The sequence below is a fragment of the Daphnia pulicaria genome, chromosome 2, assembly GCF_021234035.1.
Source record: "Daphnia pulicaria isolate SC F1-1A chromosome 2, SC_F0-13Bv2, whole genome shotgun sequence".
NCBI classification, from domain to species: Eukaryota; Metazoa; Arthropoda; class Branchiopoda; order Diplostraca; family Daphniidae; genus Daphnia; species Daphnia pulicaria.
In genome coordinates this window covers 8,065,796-8,090,199 of record NC_060914.1, presented here as the reverse complement: position 1 = coordinate 8,090,199, position 24,404 = coordinate 8,065,796, and the positions used below count along the sequence as shown (strand labels likewise).

At 38.0% G+C, this 24,404-nt stretch overlaps 4 protein-coding genes across 9 annotated transcripts; 3 read left to right on the top strand and 1 right to left on the bottom strand.

Annotated features, from left to right (window-relative positions):
- The first annotated feature begins 4,493 nt into the window (after nucleotides 1-4,493).
- On the top strand, nucleotides 4,494-10,848 carry LOC124325929 (mast/stem cell growth factor receptor Kit-like). Of its 5 annotated transcripts, XM_046784499.1 has the most exons (19): nucleotides 4,494-5,975; nucleotides 6,180-6,561; nucleotides 6,636-6,863; nucleotides 6,929-7,086; nucleotides 7,160-7,334; nucleotides 7,409-7,575; nucleotides 7,656-7,812; nucleotides 7,882-8,055; nucleotides 8,129-8,281; nucleotides 8,386-8,492; nucleotides 8,562-8,828; nucleotides 8,930-9,074; nucleotides 9,148-9,375; nucleotides 9,464-9,608; nucleotides 9,658-9,779; nucleotides 9,859-9,977; nucleotides 10,040-10,162; nucleotides 10,226-10,355; nucleotides 10,422-10,848. In XM_046784499.1, the coding sequence occupies exons 2-19, from the start codon at nucleotides 6,204-6,206 to the stop codon at nucleotides 10,781-10,783; spliced, it is 3,318 nt and encodes a 1,105-aa protein (XP_046640455.1). In that variant the 5' UTR covers nucleotides 4,494-5,975; nucleotides 6,180-6,203; the 3' UTR covers nucleotides 10,784-10,848. The 5 variants fall into 5 exon arrangements, with proteins under 5 accessions (XP_046640455.1, XP_046640460.1, XP_046640459.1 ...); XM_046784504.1 differs by having other exon boundaries at nucleotides 4,494-6,561; nucleotides 9,676-9,779; nucleotides 9,862-9,977; XM_046784503.1 differs by having other exon boundaries at nucleotides 4,494-6,561; nucleotides 9,676-9,779.
- Nucleotides 10,849-11,880: 1,032 nt separating this feature from the next.
- Nucleotides 11,881-18,494, top strand: LOC124327791 (transportin-1-like). Its single transcript, XM_046786788.1, has 19 exons — nucleotides 11,881-12,159; nucleotides 12,308-12,383; nucleotides 12,448-12,686; nucleotides 12,762-12,913; nucleotides 12,977-13,058; nucleotides 13,126-13,248; nucleotides 13,339-13,518; nucleotides 13,586-13,802; nucleotides 13,865-14,017; nucleotides 14,082-14,254; nucleotides 14,320-14,631; nucleotides 14,719-14,826; nucleotides 14,895-15,053; nucleotides 15,122-15,209; nucleotides 15,276-15,374; nucleotides 15,443-15,538; nucleotides 16,006-16,081; nucleotides 16,289-16,463; nucleotides 16,528-18,494. The coding sequence occupies exons 1-19, from the start codon at nucleotides 12,055-12,057 to the stop codon at nucleotides 16,633-16,635; spliced, it is 2,721 nt and encodes a 906-aa protein (XP_046642744.1). The 5' UTR covers nucleotides 11,881-12,054; the 3' UTR covers nucleotides 16,636-18,494.
- An 854-nt stretch (nucleotides 18,495-19,348) lies between these two features.
- Nucleotides 19,349-21,744, bottom strand: LOC124325937. The gene is made up of 4 exons (XM_046784509.1): nucleotides 21,457-21,744; nucleotides 21,237-21,391; nucleotides 20,095-21,160; nucleotides 19,349-20,030 (listed from the first exon to the last, which is right to left on the bottom strand). The coding sequence occupies exons 1-4, from the start codon at nucleotides 21,640-21,642 to the stop codon at nucleotides 19,707-19,709; spliced, it is 1,731 nt and encodes a 576-aa protein (XP_046640465.1). The 5' UTR covers nucleotides 21,643-21,744; the 3' UTR covers nucleotides 19,349-19,706.
- A 602-nt stretch (nucleotides 21,745-22,346) lies between these two features.
- LOC124325942 (arrestin domain-containing protein 17-like) lies at nucleotides 22,347-24,256 on the top strand. Of its 2 annotated transcripts, XM_046784522.1 has the most exons (8): nucleotides 22,347-22,507; nucleotides 22,574-22,697; nucleotides 22,761-22,880; nucleotides 22,978-23,174; nucleotides 23,236-23,331; nucleotides 23,413-23,598; nucleotides 23,674-23,850; nucleotides 23,912-24,256. In XM_046784522.1, the coding sequence occupies exons 2-8, from the start codon at nucleotides 22,583-22,585 to the stop codon at nucleotides 24,038-24,040; spliced, it is 1,020 nt and encodes a 339-aa protein (XP_046640478.1). In that variant the 5' UTR covers nucleotides 22,347-22,507; nucleotides 22,574-22,582; the 3' UTR covers nucleotides 24,041-24,256. The 2 variants fall into 2 exon arrangements, with proteins under 2 accessions (XP_046640478.1, XP_046640477.1); XM_046784521.1 differs by having other exon boundaries at nucleotides 22,347-22,697.
- The last annotated feature ends 148 nt before the right edge of the window (nucleotides 24,257-24,404 follow it).

The window sequence follows — 24,404 nt, the reverse complement described above, 5'->3', positions numbered from 1 at the left end:
CATCTAATATTTCCCCCCCCCCACTGTCCCTTTTGACCCGGTGTCCCGTTTTACTCCAGTCTCCCCTAATTGACTGATTTTTGTATAAATTGGCATTTCTTCATTTTTAACGTTAACTTCGCTTCTCTTAATAATTGAAACACATGGCGAATATCTTTCAAATGATCTTCGAACGTATCTGAATATATGATTAGGACGTCATCCAAATAAACCAACGCCTTTTTCCCCAAGACGTCTCTCAGGGCATAATTCATTAAACTTTGGAACGTCGGAGGCCCATTGCACAATCCAAAGGGCATCCGTGTGAATTGATAAAGATTATCCTCAACTACAAACACTGTTTTTTCTCTAGCTGATTCTTCTAACTCGATTTGGTAATATCCAGATGCTAAATCCAGTGTAGTAAAGAATTTTTTTCCGTGTAATTTATCTAGTAACTCGTCGATACGAGGCATTGGAAAAGAATCTTTCTTTGTAATACTATTCAACTTCCGGTAATCGATGCAAACCCTGATCTCCCCGTTCTTTTTAACAACTATTACTACTGCTTGGGGCTGCCCAGGCGGAAATTGATTCTTCGATAATACCTGCTCTTTTTAAATCGCCTAATGTTTTACGTAATATCTCAATATACTTTGGATTTATTCTGTAAGGGCGCATTCTAATAGGGCCCTTACCCTGTGTGTCTATAGTATGCTGAATTAAATTAGTACTCCCTAGTTCGGAAGCACGATTAGCAAATAATGTTTTGAATTCAAAAATTAAATTATTAAGTGGTAGTTGGTACTCGGACTCTACAACTGGATAAACGAACAAATCAGCTTCTTTACTGTCTTCTCATAAGCTCCCTTCTTTGTTTTTAACTTCAACTTTTCCCACTTCCCCTTCCCTTCCCCCTTTCCCACCCTGTTCTCCTGTCCCTTTGTGTCCCCTAGTTTCATATTGTCCCCTAGTTTCATAGTGTCCCCTTGTTTCATATTGTCCCCTTATTTCTCTTTGTCTGACTGTTTCATTTTGTCCCCCTGTTTCTATTTGTCTGTTTGGGCCATATTGTCCCCTTGTTTCTATTTGTCTGCCTGTTTCTTCCGTTCCCCCCATCCATTCCCGCTGTCCCATTTTGACTACCGACGACTTCAATACTCCCTAGGTGAGTAGCTCTCGGTATACATACACTTTCTAATGAATTATTTACGATTAACATGTTATAAGTAGGCTACCATCCTTTGAAACGGTGTTCACAAAATCAAAAATTTCTAACCCTTTGGGTAGTTTATCTGCTTAAGAAAAAACAAAAGTAGCTGTCGATAGAACATAAGGAAACGATCCTTTCGTTTTTGCTTCAATCACCAATATAGATTGTCGTGGTACTTTTAGGGGAGACCGGGGCTGTGTGGGACATGGGGCTACATGGGACATCGCAGTTTTGAGCATGTTCCCGTAATTTTTTTTAAATAATTTTTTTACTATATTTGAGTATTTACCATGCCCCATGTTGGGTAAAAAAATTATTTAAAAAAAATTACGGGAACATGCTCAAAACTGCGATGTCCCATGTAGCCCCATGTCCCACACAGCCCCGGTCTCCCCTACTCGTTGTTTGGACACAATTGATATCTCTGGTGAGGCCACTTGACCAGAAGCTTCTCTAGCTAAATATATACTTTGATTTTCCCCATCCACCGTAAATCCGTGGCTTCTAATCGCATCCCACCCTAAAATACAGTCTTCTGATATCCCATCAGTAACAACAAATTCTTGCAAAAGCTGTGTCCCTCCATAATATATTGGTAAAGTAACCAATCCTAAAGTATCTAATTTCTTATCGTGCACGTCGTACAAATCAAAATCGGGTTTACTGCAGGTCCCCCAACTTCTCTGTGGAATTTTTTTAAGCAAGTTCGTGTTTATCACACTTCTTGCTGCCCCAGTATCAAATAGGGCTTGGAAACTAATGTTGAAACTAATAAGAGGAATGCGAGGAGTTAAATTGCTTGTCTTCGTGGTTATTAGTCTAGAAATGCGTCGGGTTTTTTCAAGATTTTGGCTATCAACTGACCCGTGAAAACAGTTGATACCTAATTGTTTCCCTGATTGGGTGGAGGCCCTGGTAAATTAGGATTACCAATTTGTGACCGTTTCGGACACTGGTAGGCCAAGTGTCCGATTTGCCTACACATATAGCGAATCGGAGGTTGTTCATTTTCTAACATTATACGTTGATATTTGAAACAAACGTCCTTGCTGTGGCCTTTCAACTTACAAAAGTCACAAATATTGTCTGATCTGGGAGGGCGAAAGTTTGATTGATTTGGGGGAGGCGGGGGGTTGTTCTGTAAATACGAAGGTGGCCTAAACTGTTGATTTGCCTGCTGATACTGCGGTCGAGGTTGCCAGTTTGGCTTGCCATTGAATGGTTTGTTTTGCTGGCTATTGTAGCTGGTGGGTGGGTGATATGACGACTCAAACTGATTCATTCCCTGCTGCCCAGGTAGTAGGAAAGAAACATGTTTATTTGACTGATGGGTTTGCTCATTACTTTTTTTAAATAAAAAATCAACGGCTTTTGAGAGTTCTTGAATATATGAAGACATTTCTGACTGCTCCGTACCAGAAGCAACTACCGGTTTTGATCCATCTTTCAAGGCCGCCACCAGAGCGTTCACGGACTCATTCTGCTTTTCAACAAGTTGTTTTAATTCTACCATTTCGAGGCTTTCACGCAGTTTCGAATCAGGAGGTTTATTTATGACATTGACGAATTCCTGTATTCCCTTACTTCCCTCAATCGTTTCTAAACGTATCGAATATTTTCTTGCCTCAGAAACTAACTCGTCGAATGTTTTAAACGCCTTATACTTTACTTTCATTTGAAGTTTCTCATCTAAACCGTCAATGAATTTTTGTTGTAAGATTATTTGAAAAGAGTCCTGCGTGTACGCGTCTGGATATGCGTACTTGAAGATCTCTTTCAAGCGGATGGCAAAATCGAAAATTTTTTCTCCGGGTTTTCTACTAGCTTTCTTAAATTTTTTTAAATATTTTTCTGCTGTTTCATCTCCATGAAAATGGTCAATTAGCCTGTCTTTAACTGTGGCATATTCGTCCGCGCCACTTTCCAAAACGTATTTGGTTACTTTCTGAGCTCTATCTGTCATTTTTTTATATAATTCTAAGATCACTTCTTCGTCAGAAAATCCAGAATTACTCACGATTTTTTCAAATGTATCTACCCATGAATCGAATCTTTGTAGAGGCCCACCCGAAAAACAAGATAAAGAATGTAAACTTGACCTTGTGTGTTGGCTTTTCGCAAAGTCAGACAGCTCTGACCCCCTCGTACACCCATTACCGTTACTACTCGCCATTTCGATTATGTCGGGGTCTATTCTAAGATTCCATGCCGTTGTCCCGGTTGAACGAACGTTACTTTTAGTCTGAATCCTATTACTGGGATTCTTCTCTGTTGACCCCGATTTCGTCTGATTCTCCTGCCTATCTGCTGGCAGTTCTCTTCCGCCGGGCTAGTTGTGACCGCGAGAACTTGTCGTAAGGTCTTCTTTGCCTCCCTCAAGTGAATGTTCCCTAACTGTACCAGAGCTTGACTCCGGTTCCTTAGAGGAGGAAGATGGTTTAATCTGCTGCTTAATCTGGCTATCTCTGAACGGAGAGGCTGAACTGGAGTTATCTTGTTGACTTCCGTTAAATAAGTCCCTATCGTTTGAATATTTTCTAGAAATGTGTTTTGGAAGCTTAGACGACTTTCTGTTAAGAAGAAAGAGGTGTTTCCAACCTCCTTTGCAAGGTTGTGATAATCCCCTTCCTCGTCTAGTTCTTGCAGTTCTCTTCTTGGTGAGAAATCTAAAAATTCCTTTCCTTCTTTTGGCACGAAGCCGAGAAACTCGTGAAGACTCTGAGCCTGCCCTAGAAGAAACGTCAGAACTCGTCTTGCCTGCTCTAGCAAGGTCTCCACTAAGTGTCGCAACTGTGAGTCGGTCCTCGCTAGGATCGCTACACGCTCTAATAATTTCTTCTGGAGATTCCTCCTCTCTTTGAGCCCTACCAGAACGCGCGTTAATGCCGTCAACTCCGTTAAGTCGATCGGGGTTTGATTCGTTTCCCAAGTCTGAAGATCCTGCAACAACCGAATCAGTTGTTCCCAAACCAGCTGATTGCCTGATCTGAAATCCCTTTTCCGCTCCCGTACGTTCTTTAGAGCCAAAACAAGAAATGGAAGCTGACTGGTTAGGATTGGAAACTGTGCAGTCTTGTCCACCACTACGTTCTGATATATTTGGTGTATGTGATTGACTAACCTCACTGCCATCGGAAGTCCTCTTTCTCAAAAAATGTGCAACCCTATTTGTAAAACTGCCTAGTGGCGACTTGCGAAAAGAGGAATTAAGAGAGGAAGTATGTTGGGAAGGAGAATTTTGCGGGGAAGATGTTATAGGAATCTGGCTTACTTCCAATCTAGCAGATCTTCCGTGAGCCCAAGCTTCCGCGTAAACTTGAAAATGTTTTTTTAACAAAAGTTAACTAGTCCAATGAACGAGTGCGAATAGTGTTGACGTGATCGACTTGATACGAATAAGTTTAAGTTCCAATCCAGCAGTGTTATAATAAGTGTTTCTTGCAAATTCGAAACGAAACTCTGCTGTAGTCAATACTCAAAACAACGCTGCGATACGCAAATAAATTGTTATTTTGAACATATGCAATTCGGACTGCGGGCGAGTCATCGGACGCGGTGGAACTAATATCAAGAGACTCGAAGTATGAAGTAAGTTTTCTCAAGGAAAATCTTCCCATCACCGAAGGAGATGTTATGAGTCGCATCGACGCTTGTAGCGACGTTATTAAAAATCTACCTGTACCGATCGAATGCAGGAAACTGGATCTCAGTAGTAAGAACGTTTATTCCTCCAGTTATTTTTTTTTCAACAGCTTAGCTGTGTGCATCAATCGCCCATCTCCCGAAAACAAATTCGTTGCCATCTGAGGTAATTAAGACAGGTGCCGTTCAGTATACCAAATACTTCAAGCCGGATCTCGATAGTTTTTCGGTTTTTTTTTTAATTAAAGTCAAATGATGATTGCTGGACGGTCAGCCTTGCCATCGGTGTAGTTGTTGTCTTGCAATGACGCGCTCCCTCCTCGTGACAATCCGAAGGAATCGGTGAATGAACCCCGTCAACGGAGTTGGTGCTGGTCACTGATGTGCGTACGGACTTCCTAAATTCTTGGCGTTGCGTATGGGTTGAGTTGTATGAGAAAACACGAAAGTGTCGAACCATGCTCTAATATAGGCTAAATTACACCTGACGACGGGACGGTCAATAGCCAAGTACTGTTGAGCGTTCATATCGTTTGTATCGATTTCCAACACTTGCTTCTCATTGTCAACTCTGTATCGTGAATTGACTCATCGATCACAAAATAACTAACCTCGCACCCATTAATTAATAAAGGGGGCTGCTGATAGCGTCCCGCTTTAGATAGTTACCGTAGTAGGTAAGTAAACAATTTTGTAAAAACAAACAATTGAGTGGAATCGGTTTTAAACTTTTGGTTTTCCTCTCAACTCCTGTACGTAATATTAGTCTTAACAACTTAACGTTTTAGAGGTCTTATACGAAAGACAAAATGTAAAAAATGTTAAAATTAGTATCGTTAAAGAAAATGATGAGGCTTAGTACGCAGCTGAATATAATTGTGTTATTCAAAACAGCCAAAAATAGGCTAGACGAAACACGCAAAAACTTGTTTGGAGGTCAAATGCTATAGGCTACCGCTGCAGGTGAAATGCTTTCTGTCCTATTGTGCCCCGTTATTGTGCCCAATGTTTTGAAGAAAAAAAACGAGAACAACACTTGTAGACCGAAAGGAGAACTGTAAAGACGCACAACATTTTCATTCGTGTCTTGCGTAATTATTTACGGGGAAATCCGTTCGGCTGGAAAATCTGTTTTGAAATAGTAAGTAAATTTTGCAACCAGTAGCTACGTATTTCCTCGCTGAAAAATAGTAGTGATTTTAATCAAAGTGGGAACCATTGACTGTCACCTCAGACCTCGCGTTTGTTTACTCCGGTTTATTCAGTTATTACACTTTTCTTCTTTTAAGTTTTTTTGCAGTTGATTAGAGCCTGAAATATATTATAACGTGAGATATAATTCAAGTGAAAGTCAACAGGTGTAGTCAGTATGACAACGGTGAAAATGTCTTCGATGAACAATTGGCTTGGAATCCTTTTGTTATCAATGTTACATCTCGTGGACGCCGAGAATTTGACGGATTGGAACACTGGCGACGGCGGATTCAAGTGGCGGGCCAACTGTGATTTTCCCGGCGACGATATAGGTCAAGTTCTCTTAACAACTGCAACCCGAGAAGAGTGTGGCCGACTTTGTATTGCCAACCCGCAATGCAGCCACTTTGTGTTTGGTTATCTGGAAAAGTGTTACATGAAGAATACGCCATCAACGACACACCGTCAAGACATCGATTATGAAAGCACGGCCATTTGCGGTTTCATTCCCTGGAGATTTGAATCTCAAATTGGTATTTAAAAGCATAGCCATTGACAAAATGAATTTGAATCCAAATAATTGTGAAAAAATATTTATGTTATTCAGGAAGGGACGACTGGAAATCTACAAGCGAAAGTGGTGCTCATAGCTGCAGTTTTTATGGCAACGACAGTTTGATTTTGACGACAGATTGCCGACAGGCTGAAGATTGCTCCCTATGGTACGACCAGGTTCTTCCCACTAATGGTTCAACAGCCTGTAAATTATTAGACGGAAATTCAGGATCGTGTTGCCCGGTGCTCCCTAAAATCACTATAAAGTTCCATGAAGAAAGTCTGTTTAAATTTTTATCCTGCTAAATGAATTATTAATTGATTCTTCCGTCTCTACTTTATTAGCGCAATACATTAAAATGATCCCCGATGAGAGGGAGCGAATAATCGACGCGGGAACAAATCTCACTCTGACGTGTGTCTACGCCTTTGAAGACGAATATCAAAAGAAAAATTATAATTTTTCGTGGGAAATTCCAGATTACTTAATAAAAAACACTGAAGTATAGATTGACATTTGACTTTATACCCTCGCACTTCATTTTTATCAAAATATTTTCTCTCTTGATTAAATAGTTAAGCGACTTGGACAGTCGTCTTCGCAAAACGTTTGGGAGGAACGAGACTCACATGACATCGACGTTGTCCCTGGTAAATGCAAGAGCCAGAGACACTGGAAACTTCGGTTGCAAGGGCATCCCGTACGGAATTGCAAACACGTTTACCGTCAGTCAATACGTCTATGTTTTCAGTTCGTTATATTGTTCATAGAAAAATTTTCACTGTATAAAGGAAAGTCAATCTCTAAAATTATTTTATTTTAAGATGATTCGGAACTTGTTATTATTGAAGGCAACGAATTTTACTTCGAAATTTCTCAAGATCAAACTAATTTTCCCGTCAAGTGCATTCCAACCCATCCGGATGTCAAGGTTTCGCTCATCCACAGACATCAATACACAGCAAGAGGCCAAAACTGGTTGGAACCCAAAGTAAGTATACATTTTAAAGTCTCTTTGGCAATAAACTAAAATGATAGTAAATTAATATTGGGTTGCAAATTTTTTAACAGGCCGATTTGTTAGAAGAACTATGTTCGACTTGGTGTTTCAATAAAAAAAGTGGACTTAATCTAAAAAAAGCGAAAATCGACGACTCTGGCCATTTCGAATGCATAGGGACCTACAAAAATAAGACGAATTTACATAATTTCTATTTGTTTGTCAGTGGTAAGCTTATTACTAAATTGGTGTAGTCCGTTATTATACTCAGTCATTTACAAAATGAAAATCTAATAGGAATGGAACTGAAAGGAGTTGATGGTGCAGGTGATCCTTATTTTGAAGGAATTGACGTTACTTTAATTTGCCGAACTTACCAATATACCAAGTTCTCTTCTCCACCAAACTGGTCCTACCGAATTAATGGAAAAGAGCAGATTCACATCATTGATGAAAACAATTCACCTGAAGGTCTGAAGCTACTTTATTCGATTGCTGGAGTCATTCGCCTATTAATTTAAAGAATTACAAATAAAACATTCAGGTATTGAAATAAGAAAGGACTCATTTGACTATAGTGGTAAAACACTTTACGAAAATCAACTTCACATCTTCGACATCAGTCCAAAAGGCTATAGCTTTCAATGCCAAGGAAGTGGTTTCATTGATTATGTATGGAAAACATTTCTCGCCAAAGGTTGGTTGTTTAACCTTCCTTATTTGAAATAAAATTATTTCGATCGTGCTCAATCGCGTGCTAATTCGTCGTAATAAATCAATTCTGGCATTGAAAATTTTCAGAATTACATGGGGACTTGAAACATAAATCTGTTCAATTAGAGAAAGATATCGCACAAAACTTGACTTGCTTCCTAGGATCTCAAAATGCTTCGACCAAATGGTTAAAGGTGAACTGTTTTCATTTAAAATTAATTCTTTCATTTAAAAACATTCATCAAGTATTACATTTACAATAGGATGAGAAAGAATATTCAGAACAAGTTTACTCCGTGGGCAACTCTTCAATCTTACCGCTTTATGGAAAGATGGGTGAAAGCGGAAGCTACGCTTGTCAGTGGAAAGTCAGCTTTCCAGGTGATGCGAAATACAGAAATTTCACCGTTTCTTTCCTCGATAAAATTCCAGTAAATGACAAGACCGTCACTATCGCCGTCCCTACAATATTTGCAATTTTACTTTTCATCCTAATTGTCTCCGTTGGAGTGAAATTTTATTATGACAAGGTAAACTTATGGAATTTATTATTTAGCAAGTAACGTCATCGGGAAACTTACCGACGTTCTTTCATTATTTGCTGCTGGCCATTTGAAATGTCAACCAAAAGAAACGACGAGTTTCACAGGAAGCGTTCGTTAGATTGCTGAATGGAAATGCCAAGCAAATTAATAACCAATCACCAATAGAAGAGCAAGTAGAATACCTACCCTATGATAGACGCTGGGAATTTCCAAGAAATCGTCTGCAACTCGGTTCATTTTTATTTTCTAGCTTCATACGTTAAAATTAAACGGAATAACGACTCTCATTACTGTAAACTTATAGGTATCCAATTGGGAACTGGTTGCTTCGGCCGTGTAGTCAAAGCGGAAGCAGTGGGACTCAAAGACTCTGAAGAAGCTGTCAAAACAATAGCTGTCAAAATGGTTCGGTCGCAAGCTAATATCGCAGCAATGGAAGCCCTCATCAGTGAACTGAAAATTCTCGTCTATTTGGGATCACACCTCAATGTCGTCAATCTACTGGGAGCCTGCACCAAGCAAATACACAAGGGTATAAAGATTAATAATTCGACCATGTTGTTGTTCTTTATTTGTTTGTTTTTTCTTCTTCTTATAAATCTTATTTTCCTTTTATATAGGAGAACTGTTTGTGATCGTTGAATATTGTCGGTTCGGCAATTTGCAAACGTTTTTGATTAACCACAGGAATAGTTTTGTTAATCTGGTGGACGAGTTTGGGAACCTGAAAACGCAACACGAAATTGAAAGTAACAATTTCACCAGGTAAAAAAGTTCATTCATGTTATTGTGACCTAATAAAAAAAGTATTTAGTGGTAAACTAATCCACAGATCAAAAGCGGAAGAAAACCCATCGCAAGCAGAAACGAGCGATTTTCAAGCTTATGGCTGTTCTGGCATGAATTCATCCTGTGAAATTTTGAACGCCAATTTAAGTAAAAGAACATTCCATAATTGTTTTAAATTACTGTCACAGGAAACCGACATATGGTATTAATCCTTCTATTTTTCTAGCAGATTTCAACCTCGAAGAAGAACTGGATGGAAATTTAGATCGGTCGATTTCAACAACCAATCTCATTTCTTGGTCTTTTCAAATAGCTCGAGGAATGGACTACTTGGTTAGCAAAAAGGTACTATCAAACAAATATCGATATCTTCACTTGCCAGCATGACTCGGAATCCTATGGAAAAGGTTCTCCATGGTGATCTGGCGGCCCGCAATATTCTGCTCGCTGACGATGGAGTTGCAAAAGTGGCCGACTTTGGCATGGCTAAGAAAATGTATTACGAAGACTGCTACGAAAAAAGAGGACAAGTAATTCAAAATCAAAGACATACCCCACATGATTAATTACAGCAACATTTTGTGGCATGTCAGGGGTTGTTGCCGGTCAAGTGGATGGCCATTGAATCCTTGACGGATCGCATCTTTTCCAGCCAATCTGACGTGTGGTCGTACGGGATCGTTCTTTGGGAACTCTTTTCTTTGGGTCGAGTTCCCTATCCAGGTTTGACGTTTCCATCAATCATCAAAATGAATTGTAGAGGTTACGAATATGTTTCTGTTAATTTAGGTATGGACGTCGGTCACATACTCATGAAAGAAATTCTAAACGGATATCGAATGGACAAACCGGAACTGGCGCCCAAGTTCTTCGGGGAAATGATGGCCGATTGCTGGAAATCGGATCCGAAAGAGAGACCCACTTTCAGCCAAATGGAGAAGGTTATCTGCGGCCATATGGAGTCGTCGGTCAGCTCAGACTATTTGAATATGAACGCGATATATGTGAAGCTCAACGAAGACAAGGAGAACGCTTCGCCAAAGGAGCATTTTGGATTGGCCAAGTTGTTGAGAGAAAAATCGGAAACTCAATCCAAGAGAGACGCCACGCGACACTCATCGTTTCCTATACGATTCTCCAAAAAAAGATGAGATGGGTGATGCACATGTGTGACCGAGCAATCTGCTAGCAATATATATTACTCGTTAAATTTCACCTCAAACAATTTGTTCATGGAATTATTGCGCGTCATTTTCCGTTTTTTGATGCAAAATTTGGCGGCGGGCGATAGAGTATAGTATACAGTATAGTATAACATAGATGTGTACATAGAAGTCGTAGATGTGGATTGTCGATATAGTTAGAGACTATGGTGAGTGTGTCTACGTGGAGCGCAGCAATCAGGGAGCTTCTTTAAAATTTTCAATAGCCAATGGGAATAAACTTTTGACAAGGATCAAATTGCAAGGAAATTTAAAATTTAATCAGACACGTTTCTAATCCTTGTTATTTTATTTGCATGTCCAATTTTAAAAGCTTAATTTCTTTAAATACTTTAACCTTAACTTTATTCAAACTATAGAATCAGGTTTTTTAATGAATGATTTTCGTTCATAGCCGTTAAAATGAGGAATTTAAGTAAGAATGCTTAGTTCCTGTTTAATTTCTATTAAAAAAATCACGTGACCAGTTTCCCCAACCCCAAAACCCTTGGCAATGCGAAAACATTGAATTCTGCAGGTAAAAAGATATGCCTACCAATTCTACACGAATACGGACTGCGCATACTGATATGGCATATTCCGGCTGTAAATGTCGTATCTGTATGTCTGATTTCAACGCATTGGGGGTAAGCTTGAACATAGATATGCTTAAAATTTCGTTTTAGCGATACAAGATTATTACTCAAATTCATTTGTTTGGTGTTATCACTCTGGTGATAACACACCTTGTTAGGCAACGCTGACTTTCTAGTTCCATCGCTTCATTTATAGAAAAAAAAGCCGTAATCTGCTTTATTGGAACTCCTTGCACCATGGTGCTTGCAGCCTTGCACCTCCAATTCTGACTTTCAACTAAGAGCCTCGACGCCATTGACAAAGCGCGCCTTTGAATTGGAATAAGGGGATAGACGAATTGCATTGCTAATTCATTATTTTTCACAAAAACTTCGAAGTCAAGGTTAAAAATTAGCACACATCGTTTATTTAAATCAAAACTGTTTTGCTCAATACCATTCGTCATCTCCAAGACTCAAATCCATTTGTGTTCGTCGTCATTGATTTCTGCCGCTAGGTGGCAGTGAAGTCCTGCCCAAACCAGCTTCAGGCGTCACGAAGAAGGGAATGGCATTACCCTCACTTTTTGTGACAGATGGGTAGGCTTTTAGTTCTAGAAGGCTAGTTGAAAAAAAACGTTCAACATGGCCGAAACTTGGTCGCCACAAGAAGATGGCCTGTGTCAAATTTTACAATTATTGAAAGAATCCCAATCACCAGATAATGCTACCCAACGCGCAGTTCAACAGGTATGTAATTTGGTTAATTAAATCTGGAAGTTATACATACACGAAATCCCATTTTTTCGGGGAGGGAAAACGGGCCGTTCACCGGTCTGCAGTTGTTTCAACATAGTTGCATGGTGGTTGTTATGAACATGTTTATTGATCTTTGTAGAAATTGGAAGAACTCAACAAATATCCAGATTTCAACAACTACTTGATATTTGTATTGACGAAGCTCACATCAGAAGGTAATTGGTTAAATTAAGTAATCAATAGTAATGCTAATGTTTTGTTTTTATGAATCTGACATAGATGAACCCACCAGATCCCTGAGTGGGTTGATTTTGAAGAACAATGTGCGAGCTCATTTTCATAAGTTTCCTGCCACCGTAGCAGATTTCATTCGTAGTGAATGTCTTTCTGCTATAGGAGATCCATCACCTCTCATACGGGCGACTGTTGGTATCCTCATCACTACCATCTCTTCAAGAGGGGAATTGGCTAACTGGCCAGAACTATTGCCCAAACTGTGCCAAATGCTCGATTCACAGGTTTTTTCTTGTTTACATTTTAATCTACTTAACTTTGTGAATTAATAGTCAATGTATGTTACTCTTGATTTCTAGGATTACAATGTGTGTGAAGGTGCATTTGGAGCCCTTCAAAAAATCTGCGAGGATTCATCAGAAATTCTTGACAGTGATGCGCTGAATAGGCCATTGAATATTTTGATTCCTAAGTTTCTTCAGTTTTTCCAACACAGCAGTTCAAAAATTAGGTAAACTTTCTCCAAGTGTAATGCTTTCAATGAAAAGGTGTTATATAATCTACTTTGGTTTAGATCACATGCTTTGGCTTGTGTCAATCAATTCATTATGAGTCGAACGCAAGCTTTGATGATTCACATTGACGCATTTCTGCAGGTGATAAACTTCCTTACATATAATTTAGACTTAAATGTAAACTAAATATGCAAATCAAATCGTTTAGGGTTTAATGCATTTAGCTGCAGATGATGATGCAGAAGTGCGTAAAAATGTGTGTCGAGCATTAGTTATGCTTCTCGACGTTCGAATGGACCGATTAGTTCCTCATATGCATAACATAATTGAGGTATTATTTCTTCATTCTCTTGTTTTAAAATCGTTTGGATTGTTGCAAATTGACTTAAAAATATTTTTTTTTTTTTTTCGCTTTCTTCAGTATATGCTAGGCAGAACGCAAGATGCAAATGAAACAGTTGCTTTAGAAGCTTGTGAATTTTGGCTTTCGCTGGCAGATCAGCCTATTTGTAAGGAAGTTCTCAACCCTCACCTTGCTAGATTGGTTCCAGTTTTGGTAAAGGGGATGAGATACTCGGAAATCGACATAATCCTCCTCAAGGTTTGTCCAATTTGGTGAATTCTATCATGGGAAACGATTAAGTGATCTCATTATACTTGATCCACAGGGAGACGTTGAAGAAGATGAGATGATACCCGATCGGGAGCAAGATATCCGACCTCGCTTCCACAAGTCTCGTACTCATACGCTCCATCGTGAGGGTGCTGAAAGTGGTCGTCCTGCCAATGCGGATGGGGAAATTCCTGAAGATGATGAAGATCTTGAAGATGGTGACGAAGATGACGGCATGGATTCGGACAGCGCTCTTTCAGATTGGAACCTGAGTAATCTAATAGCATATAAAATACTTTTGTGTTTGAGTCTTCAACATTGAACTTTACTGTAGGAAAATGCAGTGCTGCAGCGCTTGATGTGTTAGCGAATGTTTTTAAAGACGACTTGCTTCCAGTGCTGTTGCCAATTTTGAAGGAGACTCTTTTTCATGCGGATTGGGAGATCAAAGAATCTGGAATTTTGGCGCTTGGAGCGATTGCTGAAGGTAAACTTTTCTGCATTTTAATTTTTATTAATCGATGTTAACATAAACATTTTTTATTTTTCAGGTTGTATGACAGGAATGGTAGCCCATCTTCCCGAGTTAGTTCCCTTTTTGATTAATTGTTTGTCGGAGAAAAAAGCTTTGGTACGCGCTATCACTTGTTGGACTCTCAGCCGCTACGCTCACTGGGTTGTGGGCCAACCTCACGATCAGTACCTCAAACCGCTAATGACCGAAGTAAGTGTGTACACAGTTGAAGGTATCAATTCAATAAACTTGCTAATGCATTTTGATTTTTTTAGCTTCTGAAACGAATATTGGACGGGAATAAGCGTGTACAAGAGGCTGCTTGTTCAGCGTTTGCCACTCTCGAGGAAGAAGCGTGCACAGAACTAGTACCCTATTTGGGTTTCATTCTGGAGACCCTTGTTTATGCCTTTAGCAAGTATCAACATAAGAACTTGTTAATTCTTTACGATGCTATCGGTACGCTGGCAGACTCAGTTGGTCACCATCTAAATAAACCCGACTACATTAATCTACTGATGCCACCACTAATCACCAAATGGAATGTGCTCAAAGATGAAGATAAAGACCTTTTTCCTTTACTTGAAGTATGTCATCGTTGCCAGGAATTCTTTTTTGTTCATTATTATTTTATTTTGTTTATAAACTTATCATTTTTTTATTATTTTTTTTAGTGTCTATCAAGCGTAGCGACAGCACTACAATCGGGATTTCTGCCCTATTGTGAGCCAGTCTTTCGTCGTTGCATTTCTTTAGTAGAACAGACTTTAAATCAGCACATTGTATGTTATCTGCATTTATTTCTTTAGAATTCATTTTATGAATTAATCGTTATAATTGATGTTGACAGGCCAGTATGCAGCAACCTGATCAGTTCGAAGCTCCCGACAAGGACTTTATGATTGTAGCCCTTGACCTTCTGTCTGGATTAACGGAGGGTCTTGGAGGCCATATCGAACGTCTCATCGTCGCATCAAATATTATGCAGCTTCTTTACCAAAGCATGCAGGTATGTATAAAAATGTTGTTTTGCTTAACCTGATTAATATCCTTCATTTCGTGTACGTTTCGTATCAGGATCCAATGCCTGAAGTTCGTCAGTCGTCGTTTGCTTTGTTGGGGGATTTGACCAAAGCATGCTTTCAGCACGTTCTGTCATGCTTACGTATGTTACATATTTTTCCCATTATATCAATTGAATGTGCAATCTAATATTTTACCGTTTGAGCAGCTGAATTCCTGCCCATCCTAGGACAGAACTTGAACCCGGAATTCATCTCAGTCTGTAACAATGCCACTTGGGCTATAGGGGAGATCGCGGTAAAACTCGGTAATCTATAACTTAAAATTGATACCCTATTTTTATACATTAGAAACTAATCAATATGATGATTTTAGGAAATGAAATGCACAACTATATTCCATTGTTTTTGAACCAGTTGATTGCCATAATCAATCGACCCAACACCCCAAAAACACTTTTGGAAAATACAGGTAAGAAAGAAATTTTTTGTCCTTATTAGAATTTTTCTCGAGTCCTCGAAAAAATGGACCATGAAAATTTAATTATAGTTTATGTCGCGTTGCCAACGTGTTTTTTTTTTTTAAACATTGCCATATAATTTGAATTACTGTGGTTTAATTTTAATCCGATTCTTTTCAACGGGGGTGTTCAAACTTGTAACAGACATTTGTACGTAAGGTGATTTTCAATTAAGTTTTTCTTGTTGAATCCAAGCCTAAGTTACCTAAAGCTTCTGAAGTTTCTTTATTTTTTATTGCCATTGGTTTATTTGTTATTTTTGAGTGCATATTTCCTGTCCGAATACTTTTTTTTATTTGTGCGTCTTTTCTTTTGTCTCCTCCTGATTTCCCTTTTTGGATTCGTCCCGTTTGAAACCTAACCCAACCTCACCTCACCTCTGGCGCCGATAATCTGCCGTTTCCCATCACACCAATAGCCATTACCTTAGGTCGTCTGGGCTTTGTGTGTCCCCACGACGTGGCTCCTCATTTGCAACAATTCGCCCAACGATGGTCGGTTTCTTTTGCTAATTTTTTCTTTTCACTTTTTGATTAAATTTTTTTTTATTATTATCGTGGTTATTATTATTTTTAAACTCGTTTGCCACCCTTTTTGTGATATTTCCTGTGTGATAATCATTCGATAATCTCATCCCAATTTCTTATAAAAGTCTAGGCTGATTAGATGCCGATTCGTATAACATGTACTTTTATTTCAAGGTGTATGTCGCTTCGAAACATACGAGACAATGAAGAAAAGGATTCCGCCTTTCGTGGGATGTGCAACATGATAGCTGTTAATCCTGGTGGCATCGTGCACGATTTCATCTTCTTCTGCGACGCCGTCGCTTCCTGGGTCAGCCCGCGGCCTGATCTCAAGGAACAATTTGTCAAAGTAATTGAATATCTGTACATTTCCTTGGTCGATGTCTCCTAAGTGTGTCATTTGAAACTTTCAGATTCTCCAAGGCTTCAAAAGTCAAGTAGGTGACGACGGTTGGAAACGTTTTACTGATCAGTTTCCGCCACCACTTCGTGAACGCATGTCGCAACAGTATGGTGTCTGATGGCTGACTGCGTCCGTACTACATATTCACGGTGCTGGTCTCCGTCGGAAAGAGAAAAAAAAATGAAAAGCAAAAAAAAAAAAAAAAAAATGTTAGCTGTTTTCTTTCAGGCTAAACATCGACTTTTCCTGCTCATTTCCTAACAAATTTCGTCATGGTAAAAACATGGTGAAATTATTCTTTATTTCTTGTAACTCGTCTTTTTGATTATTTTTCTTTTCCTGTTTTCTTCTGTTTCTTTTCTTTTCCAGGCTCTCTTAGCGTGGATGCCGTTCTTCTTTATTCTTTTAAGAAATTAGGTATAAAAATGTCTGGTTCTTTCGGATTTGGTCAGAACCATATTCCGAAATTGCAGATTGTGTGAAGATTTAAGCGTCCAAGTTAGGTTTGATGTATGTACCCTCGTAATTTTTTGAGGGGTTTGAATCCTTTATGGGCAGTCGTAATGTCATCTTCATTTGTTGGCCTTAAGCCCTCGGCCATTCATTTTTTCTGTTATGCTATTGTAATTGATTGGTTCGTGACAGGTTGCATCCGACCTTGTCAGACAGAATTATTTGAGAAGGCCTAGGTGTACGCTTGTGTTAGTTTTGTACTTCTTCATTGTTGGTAAAACTTCATACCACTGACCTCCAGCGCCATCTGATTTAGAATATGGGGAGGGGGGAAGGGAGGGCTCCGGTCAATTTTTGTTCAATCGTTTCAAAGCGTTTACTTATGTACTTAAAAACGCCAAAACAGTAGCGTTATCGTTCGCGCTCTTTGTCCTTTTTTTTCTTTTTTTTTCCAAAATTCAATCGTTTGTTCCTCTAATTGATACCCAAGTAAAAACAAAGTTCATGACTATTAGCGTTCCACTTATAAATCTTCTTTAGAGGGAATTGTTTGCTTTTTTAAAAGGGAAATAAGTCTGTGATATCTGCACGCAATGCTCATCACTTTTTTGTCGAAATGCTTCAGTGCGTATGAGGAAAATCGTTTTTAAAAAAATAACTTGAGGCTTAAAAAAATAATAAAGACAATTACTTGAAAGAATTAAGTCAATCAAACTCGACCCCAGTTTCAAATTAGACGCGAACCAAAATTTTTTTTGTTTGTTCCAGGGTCGTGATTTGTTGTCTCGCGTATACGGGTTGGGTATAGGGAAATCAAAAACAAAAAAATTTCCTTTTTCTCGATATAGGCTTATTTGGTTTTAAAATTGGGGATGGAATTTGCCTACTTTTTTTTTCTCTCTTCTAGTCTGTAAGGTCGGGGTAATTTTTTCAAGGGGACGCATTTCGTTGCCCTTTGCCATTTTATTGGCGTCGTTAGGATTTTTCTGAGTATTCACCATTAACTTGGTGATGGTATAGCGGGATAAGAAATTCGATCAATTGGGCAGGGTTAGAAAAAGAAGTCAAGTTGGCCACTTCAGAATGTCATGTCACACGTTGTGACTTGATATGCTTTACTTCACTTTTCATCTTTCCGATTTTTTCCGTTTCGAGAAATAAATCTTGATTTTGTTCTTTGAATTTCCATCTACAGCCACATTTCTCGTCCCCTAGGCCTTCACAATTCAACAATGTATAACTGCCCGTCATTGTTAGGCTATTTTAATATGTGTGAGTATGTGTATTTCTCTAATTGGTGAATGTTAGGACTAAATCTTCTATAGAAATGAGTAAATGATCATTAATCATACAAGTGTTCTGTTACTGTAGGATTTTCACACGTTTAAATGATTAAGTTATAAAAATTTGCCCTCGCTCGTCGTTTCTAGCACTTCGTAACAAGTTTCTTTCCTCATAATTGAATTGGCACATTTCTCCCATTGTGTGTCATGTCGAATGATCAATAGACGATGAAATTGCGTAGCGTATTTTCATCGTTCCTTTTTTTTGTTTAGTTTCGTATGTCATGTCTTCTGATTGTCTACAAAATCATATTCAATTTTAATAAATTGTGGCCAATCTTTTAAACCACTAAACTTTTTTGAATTTTATTTTTATTACTAATGAGTTTTGGTGCGATTGTTTAGCTACTAAACATGTTTTCATTTTTTAAGTTATCGGTTTTCTCCCTTCCCCATAAAGATTTACACGTTTGTGTGTAGTTGTTTTCTAATTAGAACGATAGGATTCTGCTACTGGACTAAACGTACGGAATGCCACACTAACTCAACATTTTTTCCGTGATTTGATTTTAAGTTTTCGTTACACATTTTGATTTATTTTAAATTGCCTCAATGCAAGGGTGATAAATTGGCATGATTGCAAAGCTTCCCAAAACACAATTCTTATCAGAAAGGTTGCCTATCGTAATACACAGAACTATGGAGCTTCCTCACATTCTACTAACGTTCATATTTTAACGTGATGTACATTATGGAATAATATTCATGCAAATCATGCATATACTGTACATTTGTGTAGAGGTTCACGCGTCGTTTTTCCAATGTATGATAAAACAGTAGTAAAATTTTTTATAGAAAAGCGAAAACACCGTTATCGTTCAGTGAGACTTTCAAATATCACGTGTTAAGCATCCTGTGGAAATCTGAAAAAAAAAAAATAACTATTTAAAATAAATTTATCACTCTACATCAACGCAGTTGCGAAGCCATTTAAAAAATACTGCAAAGGACGCATCGAAAGCAAAAAAAAGTATCAATTATCGGCTTAAATAAATAAATGCACGGTACAATAAAACAAACTAATTTGAATCAAAATGTTTGTTTGAATTGTTTATTAAACTGAGCCTGTCTTTTCAAAAAGTACACATGAATTTGTCGACATTGAAGCTTGTTGTCGATCGCTCTAAAGCGCACGGTACCCGACGTGGAAAGGGATGAGGGGTCTATATCGATAAGCTTTAAATACATAGATGTAAAAGACGGGCCGAAACGGTAACATAAAAGAACCAAACGAAAAGAAAGAAAAAAACTGCATCCAGCGAGCTAAATAAAGGATAACAACATCTCAGTAATAAAGAAATAGTTAAAGCATAACTTCTTTCTTTCTGGGTTCGACAAATTGTGAAATAATGTGTGAGATGTTACTACAACGTATTAAGAAAAATGAAAAAGCTCAAACTGTTTTAACGGTAACTTGAAGATTGAAACGATCCTGTTTTGTTCTCGAAGCCATATGGTGTAAAATATCCTTGCCCTCAAGCACTTTTCCGAAAAGCATGGCCACTTCCATGTTGTTCGGTTTAAATTTCTCGAGAAGAAAAATAAATTTCCAGGCAACTACCTGGCCGTCCACATCTAAGACAGCGTTGATACCAACATCCAAAGCATCTTGGGTTCGTTCCTGGCTCTCCCATGTGCCTAAGCTCTGCATTGCCGGCATAGCTTCAATCATGAGAGGATTCTCAGCTTGGACAGTGATGAACATCCCCGGGGAGGCCTGATGAAACACAAGAATTAATAATCGGCACATTAGCAACAAGCTTAAATTATAAAAGAAATACCTTTATGATGCGCCTTGTAACTTCTCTGGGTTTTCGGCAGAAATGAACTAATTCTTGAATGAATTTAACATGTGATGTTAGTTTCATTTTCACCAGGACTTCACCAAGAAATTTACTTGGGACATTGAATTTGCCGTTGCCTTTTTGGCCGAATCGGAAGGTAAAACTAGGCAATTCGCTGCCGGTTTGTGGAAGTGGTTTTGGAGGCAGAACTGGTTTTGGCAAATTGAGCACTTGAGAGTAACTCAACACGGGTGGTGAACCCCAAACCGAATTTGAATTAGTAGATATCTTGTTGAACGTTTGTTCAGCTACGTTAGGAGGACTGGTACTCGGGGCAATGTTGGAAGAGGTTGAGGGTGCGACGACGCTCATCAGCGGCGGTGGAGGTAATCTGTTTTCTATACAAGGTATGGCGATTGCCGCAAACAACGAAGCAGGAGACGATTTGACTTTCAAAGCAATGTTCCATCGCTTCAAGATATTGAAGATCACATGTGATACCAGCATCAGGTTACGATCCGTAGTAGACAAGTTTTCAGAAGTAGACCAGTTGCTGTAAAAACCATCTTCGAAGAGAGAAAAAGTCGGTATGATCTGATTATCTGGATTTCGAAGATTCAAAAGGATTTTAATCCTTTTCTGGGACTCGAAATATTCAGCGATTCTAGTGACGTCAGTTAATGATTCTTCGCACTGGAAAGCGATCTTGTTAACGATTTCCCTAATGGTTACAATAGTCACATCTTTACTCTCTTGGGGAAGAGCAACCTTTTCTTCTAGGGTCATCAATGCTGTTAGGTGGAAATCATTCTTTGCAATCTGATCTTTCAGTCCATCCTCAACTTGTTTCAAAGATTCCATCAATGAGGCCAGATGAGCTTGCACTTGCTTGCGCTTTTGAATAGCTAAGGATTTCTTCACAGGGATATCTTTTATCAGTTTTTGTAGATCCTCTGCATCTTTTAAAGTGCTACCTTTGATGGTAACAAGAAAATGTTTAGGATTGCTGAAATAGCAGGACAAATTGGCAACAGATTCACACGTTAGACACCAGTATTCCAACCTGTTATAAAAACCAAAAATCATGTTGTTATGTTATTTAAAGTCAAGTAGTGCACATTTCAAAATTTGTGACTCACGATTTTTGAAGCTGCTTGGCTCTCTCAACTTTGCTAGACATCTTTGCAATGTGCAGAGCATACATGTTGGATGGAAGGTTGTCCACTCCATTATTGCAAGTAAAGGTGTTTCGACACAGAGGACAGGTAATTATCACAGTTGATGAAGATAATGACTATATTGATGGTATAATTAAAATAGTTAGAATATACAATATTTAAATGTCAATAAAATTATTACTCTAAGGCACTCCAGACAAAATGTGTGAAAACAAGGAAGAAACTTAGCGATTCGTTTATCACTGTTGTACTCGGAAAAACAAACTGAGCAGGTACTCAAATCTTCAACTTCATCCATTCGAGAAATTTGGTTATCAAACTCATTGTCGTTGAAAGTCATCAATTGAGACGACAGGCTTACAGCCATTTTATGCCGCGCATCAACCTCAGATTGCCACCAAATCAACCACCAGCAGCCACTGCCTGCGAGTGTGGTAACAACACCACGTGCGAAACTGAGTTCGCAAGAGTCGACTATCAAGCACAAATTGACAACGTGTAACGGTTATTTCTATTCCTTTTTGTTCGAAAAATAATTGCTCGTGTACATGGGTAAATATTTAAAAAATTTACTAACCAAATTAGGTTTTTTTTAACATACTTCCAAACGCACCTTTTGAAAGATGAAGTATTTAAAAAATGGAGACTTGGTAAATTACTGTGAAACTATGGTGACTTGCACTTTTAATGTATAGGTAAATTATTTCTTCTCATTATATAGCGATAAAAATATAGTAAAGTCTGATTGATGATTTCATTTTCCATTTTGTGACTTGCGAGTAACCGAATCAGAATAACCTTAGGTCAAGTTGAGTTGTGAACTCACCTCAATATGGCCGCGTGGCTTATTCAATCTCCAACTCTCCAGAGATTTTTGGTTATTTTGTGTGATTAATTGAATTTAAGATGACTCAACTGTGATTTGTGTGTGTGTGTGTGTGTGTGTGTCACTACTAAATATAAGCAAATCATGCAAATTTAATTTTGTTTCTCATAGGTTTCATAAATTGAGCGGTAGAGGCGCTTCGGAAGATTGAAACTCCGAGTTGAGACTTTGACTCATCTCATGATCTCTGGAGATGGTTAAAACTTGGAACTTGAAATGGATATTGGAAAGTTGTAGTCCAGCAGACGATACAAATTACAAAATGACATTTGTTTTGTTGTTCTTGACTTGTTTGTTGTTAAAAATTTAATTAATTTGTTGATGTTCAAGCGCTGTTCAAAGTTAGGTACAATATCGGACTTGGTTATGATTTTAAAGCTTATTCGGTATGAGCTAAAAATTTAAATTACAGAGCTGTAAAATGGGAATAGAAAGTCTATCAATAGAATTAGACAATTCTGATGGAATTTATTTTCCTGGACAAGAAGTATCTGGAGTAGTTCACATCTCAAATCTCAGTAGCAAAATACTAAAAGGTACTAAAAGGTATTTGTTGTATATTTCTTTCTTGTTCAACAGTTCTATTTTACTATTTATAGGAATTTACCTGGAGTGCCAAGGTTATGCTAAATTTTGTTTCAATGAATTGAGTAGTGAAACTTACTATTCAAGTGAAGAAACCTACCTTGATTTGAAAATCCCCCTTATCACAAATGAAGGTATCAAACTTGAATATATTTTTTGTGTGAACCAAAATCAAATCAAAATCACTAGTTCAAATACTGAACTCTAATGTAAATTTTGATTTGATTACAGAAAGAGAAAGATTTGAGCTGGTTAGTGGCATTCACCAATTTCCATTCTCCTTCATTCTTCCAACAAAAATTCCTTCTTCATTTCAAACAGAAATGTTAGCAAAATTTGGCTATGGTCACGTCAGATACTCAATCAAGGTTGTTTTAAAGAGATCATCTCGCCAAATTAATAGTGAAACTTGCCGCATTCCGTTTACAGTAAATTAAAATCCCCTTCAACTTATTTCTAAAACTCATTTTAAACTAACTCATTGCATAGGGTGTTTTGAAGCCTTCTTGGAAACCAAATTATGAGTATGTGATTTCTTTCACAGTCAGAACAATTGTTGATTTGAATGCAATCCCTAAAGCAGCAGTAATATATTTAACAAATTTAAAAAATCCAATAATGATTTTTTTTTCCTAAGAAAAAGAAATTTTAAAATCTTTTTAATAGATGCCGACACAGTCCATCAAAGCTAAACCCGTTTTCCGTTGGCTATGTTGTCGATCTGGTCTCATAACAGTTAAAGTCTACTTACACAGAACGGGCTACGTTGCAGGCGAAACCATTTTATTACATGCAGATGTCGACAACCAAAGTCAGACAACATTGCTTGGTTCAACAGTTTCCCTTATTGAGGTATTTAATTGAATTGCATTTTTATTTTATTGACTATCTTTGTGTTGATATTTTCCTTTGTTTTTCTTCCTCCAGAGCGTTGATTTTCATACTCATAACAAATCTAAAACCTACGAACGCGTTTTGTTTGAACAAAAACGTAGAGGAAGTGAGTTTCAGGATGCACTGCAAGTGTTTCCCATCGTCGTTCCATCAGTAACGCCGTCTTACTTGCAATTTTGCGAAATCATTGACATTTCTTACAAAGTTGAGGTGAGAAATTTTTTAAATTTCCCTGAACTTTGCAGCCGTTTCATGTTATTTTAAACCGCAGTTCCGACTAGTCGATTCTGAAGCGCTGGCTTCTAAACTAGTGGTCCCCTTAGACATATTGATTGGAAATGTCCCTCTTCGCCAGCAAATGAATCCAACATACAATTCTGTTGCAGAGACTTATCAGTGATGTGCCGATAATTTCATCACCACGATGAGTTTTTACCTTTGATCTCTAAGTATTGATCTCGAAAGAGAATAAGTCTCATTCATTATTTTCTAAATGTGTTCACAATCTTCATTTAAAAAATTAAATTTTACGAAAAAAATATTTTTATTGCTGTTTTAATGTACACGCAATTACGCTTTTGTTTTCCATCGAAAGATATATATAAAATGACACTTACTTACTTGTCTAAATATATTTATTGTGTGTTCACTTTAAATGTTGTGATGATTTTGCAGTGATCCATTATTGTTTACAGGAACAACGGAACAACTATTTATAATGCACCAATCCATAACAAGCTGTTTTCAGTGTAATGCATGCAGTT

Coding starts and splice junctions, on each gene's coding strand:
- LOC124325929 (XM_046784499.1), top strand. CDS start 6,204: ATGACAACGGTGAAAATGTCTTCGATGAACAATTGGCTTGGAATCCTT. Junction 7,576..7,655: donor AAAACTGGTTGGAACCCAAA/GTAAGTATACAT, acceptor ATTTTTTAACAG/GCCGATTTGTTAGAAGAACT. Junction 9,780..9,858: donor AATTTTGAACGCCAATTTAA/GTAAAAGAACAT, acceptor CTATTTTTCTAG/CAGATTTCAACCTCGAAGAA.
- LOC124327791 (XM_046786788.1), top strand. CDS start 12,055: ATGGCCGAAACTTGGTCGCCACAAGAAGATGGCCTGTGTCAAATTTTA. Junction 13,249..13,338: donor ATATGCATAACATAATTGAG/GTATTATTTCTT, acceptor CGCTTTCTTCAG/TATATGCTAGGCAGAACGCA. Junction 15,375..15,442: donor GGAGATCGCGGTAAAACTCG/GTAATCTATAAC, acceptor TGATGATTTTAG/GAAATGAAATGCACAACTAT.
- LOC124325937 (XM_046784509.1), bottom strand. CDS start 21,642: ATGGCTGTAAGCCTGTCGTCTCAATTGATGACTTTCAACGACAATGAG. Junction 21,161..21,236: donor GCCAAGCAGCTTCAAAAATC/GTGAGTCACAAA, acceptor TTTTTATAACAG/GTTGGAATACTGGTGTCTAA. Junction 20,031..20,094: donor TTACAAGGCGCATCATAAAG/GTATTTCTTTTA, acceptor GTGTTTCATCAG/GCCTCCCCGGGGATGTTCAT.
- LOC124325942 (XM_046784522.1), top strand. CDS start 22,583: ATGGGAATAGAAAGTCTATCAATAGAATTAGACAATTCTGATGGAATT. Junction 22,698..22,760: donor CAGTAGCAAAATACTAAAAG/GTACTAAAAGGT, acceptor TACTATTTATAG/GAATTTACCTGGAGTGCCAA. Junction 22,881..22,977: donor CCCCCTTATCACAAATGAAG/GTATCAAACTTG, acceptor ATTTGATTACAG/AAAGAGAAAGATTTGAGCTG.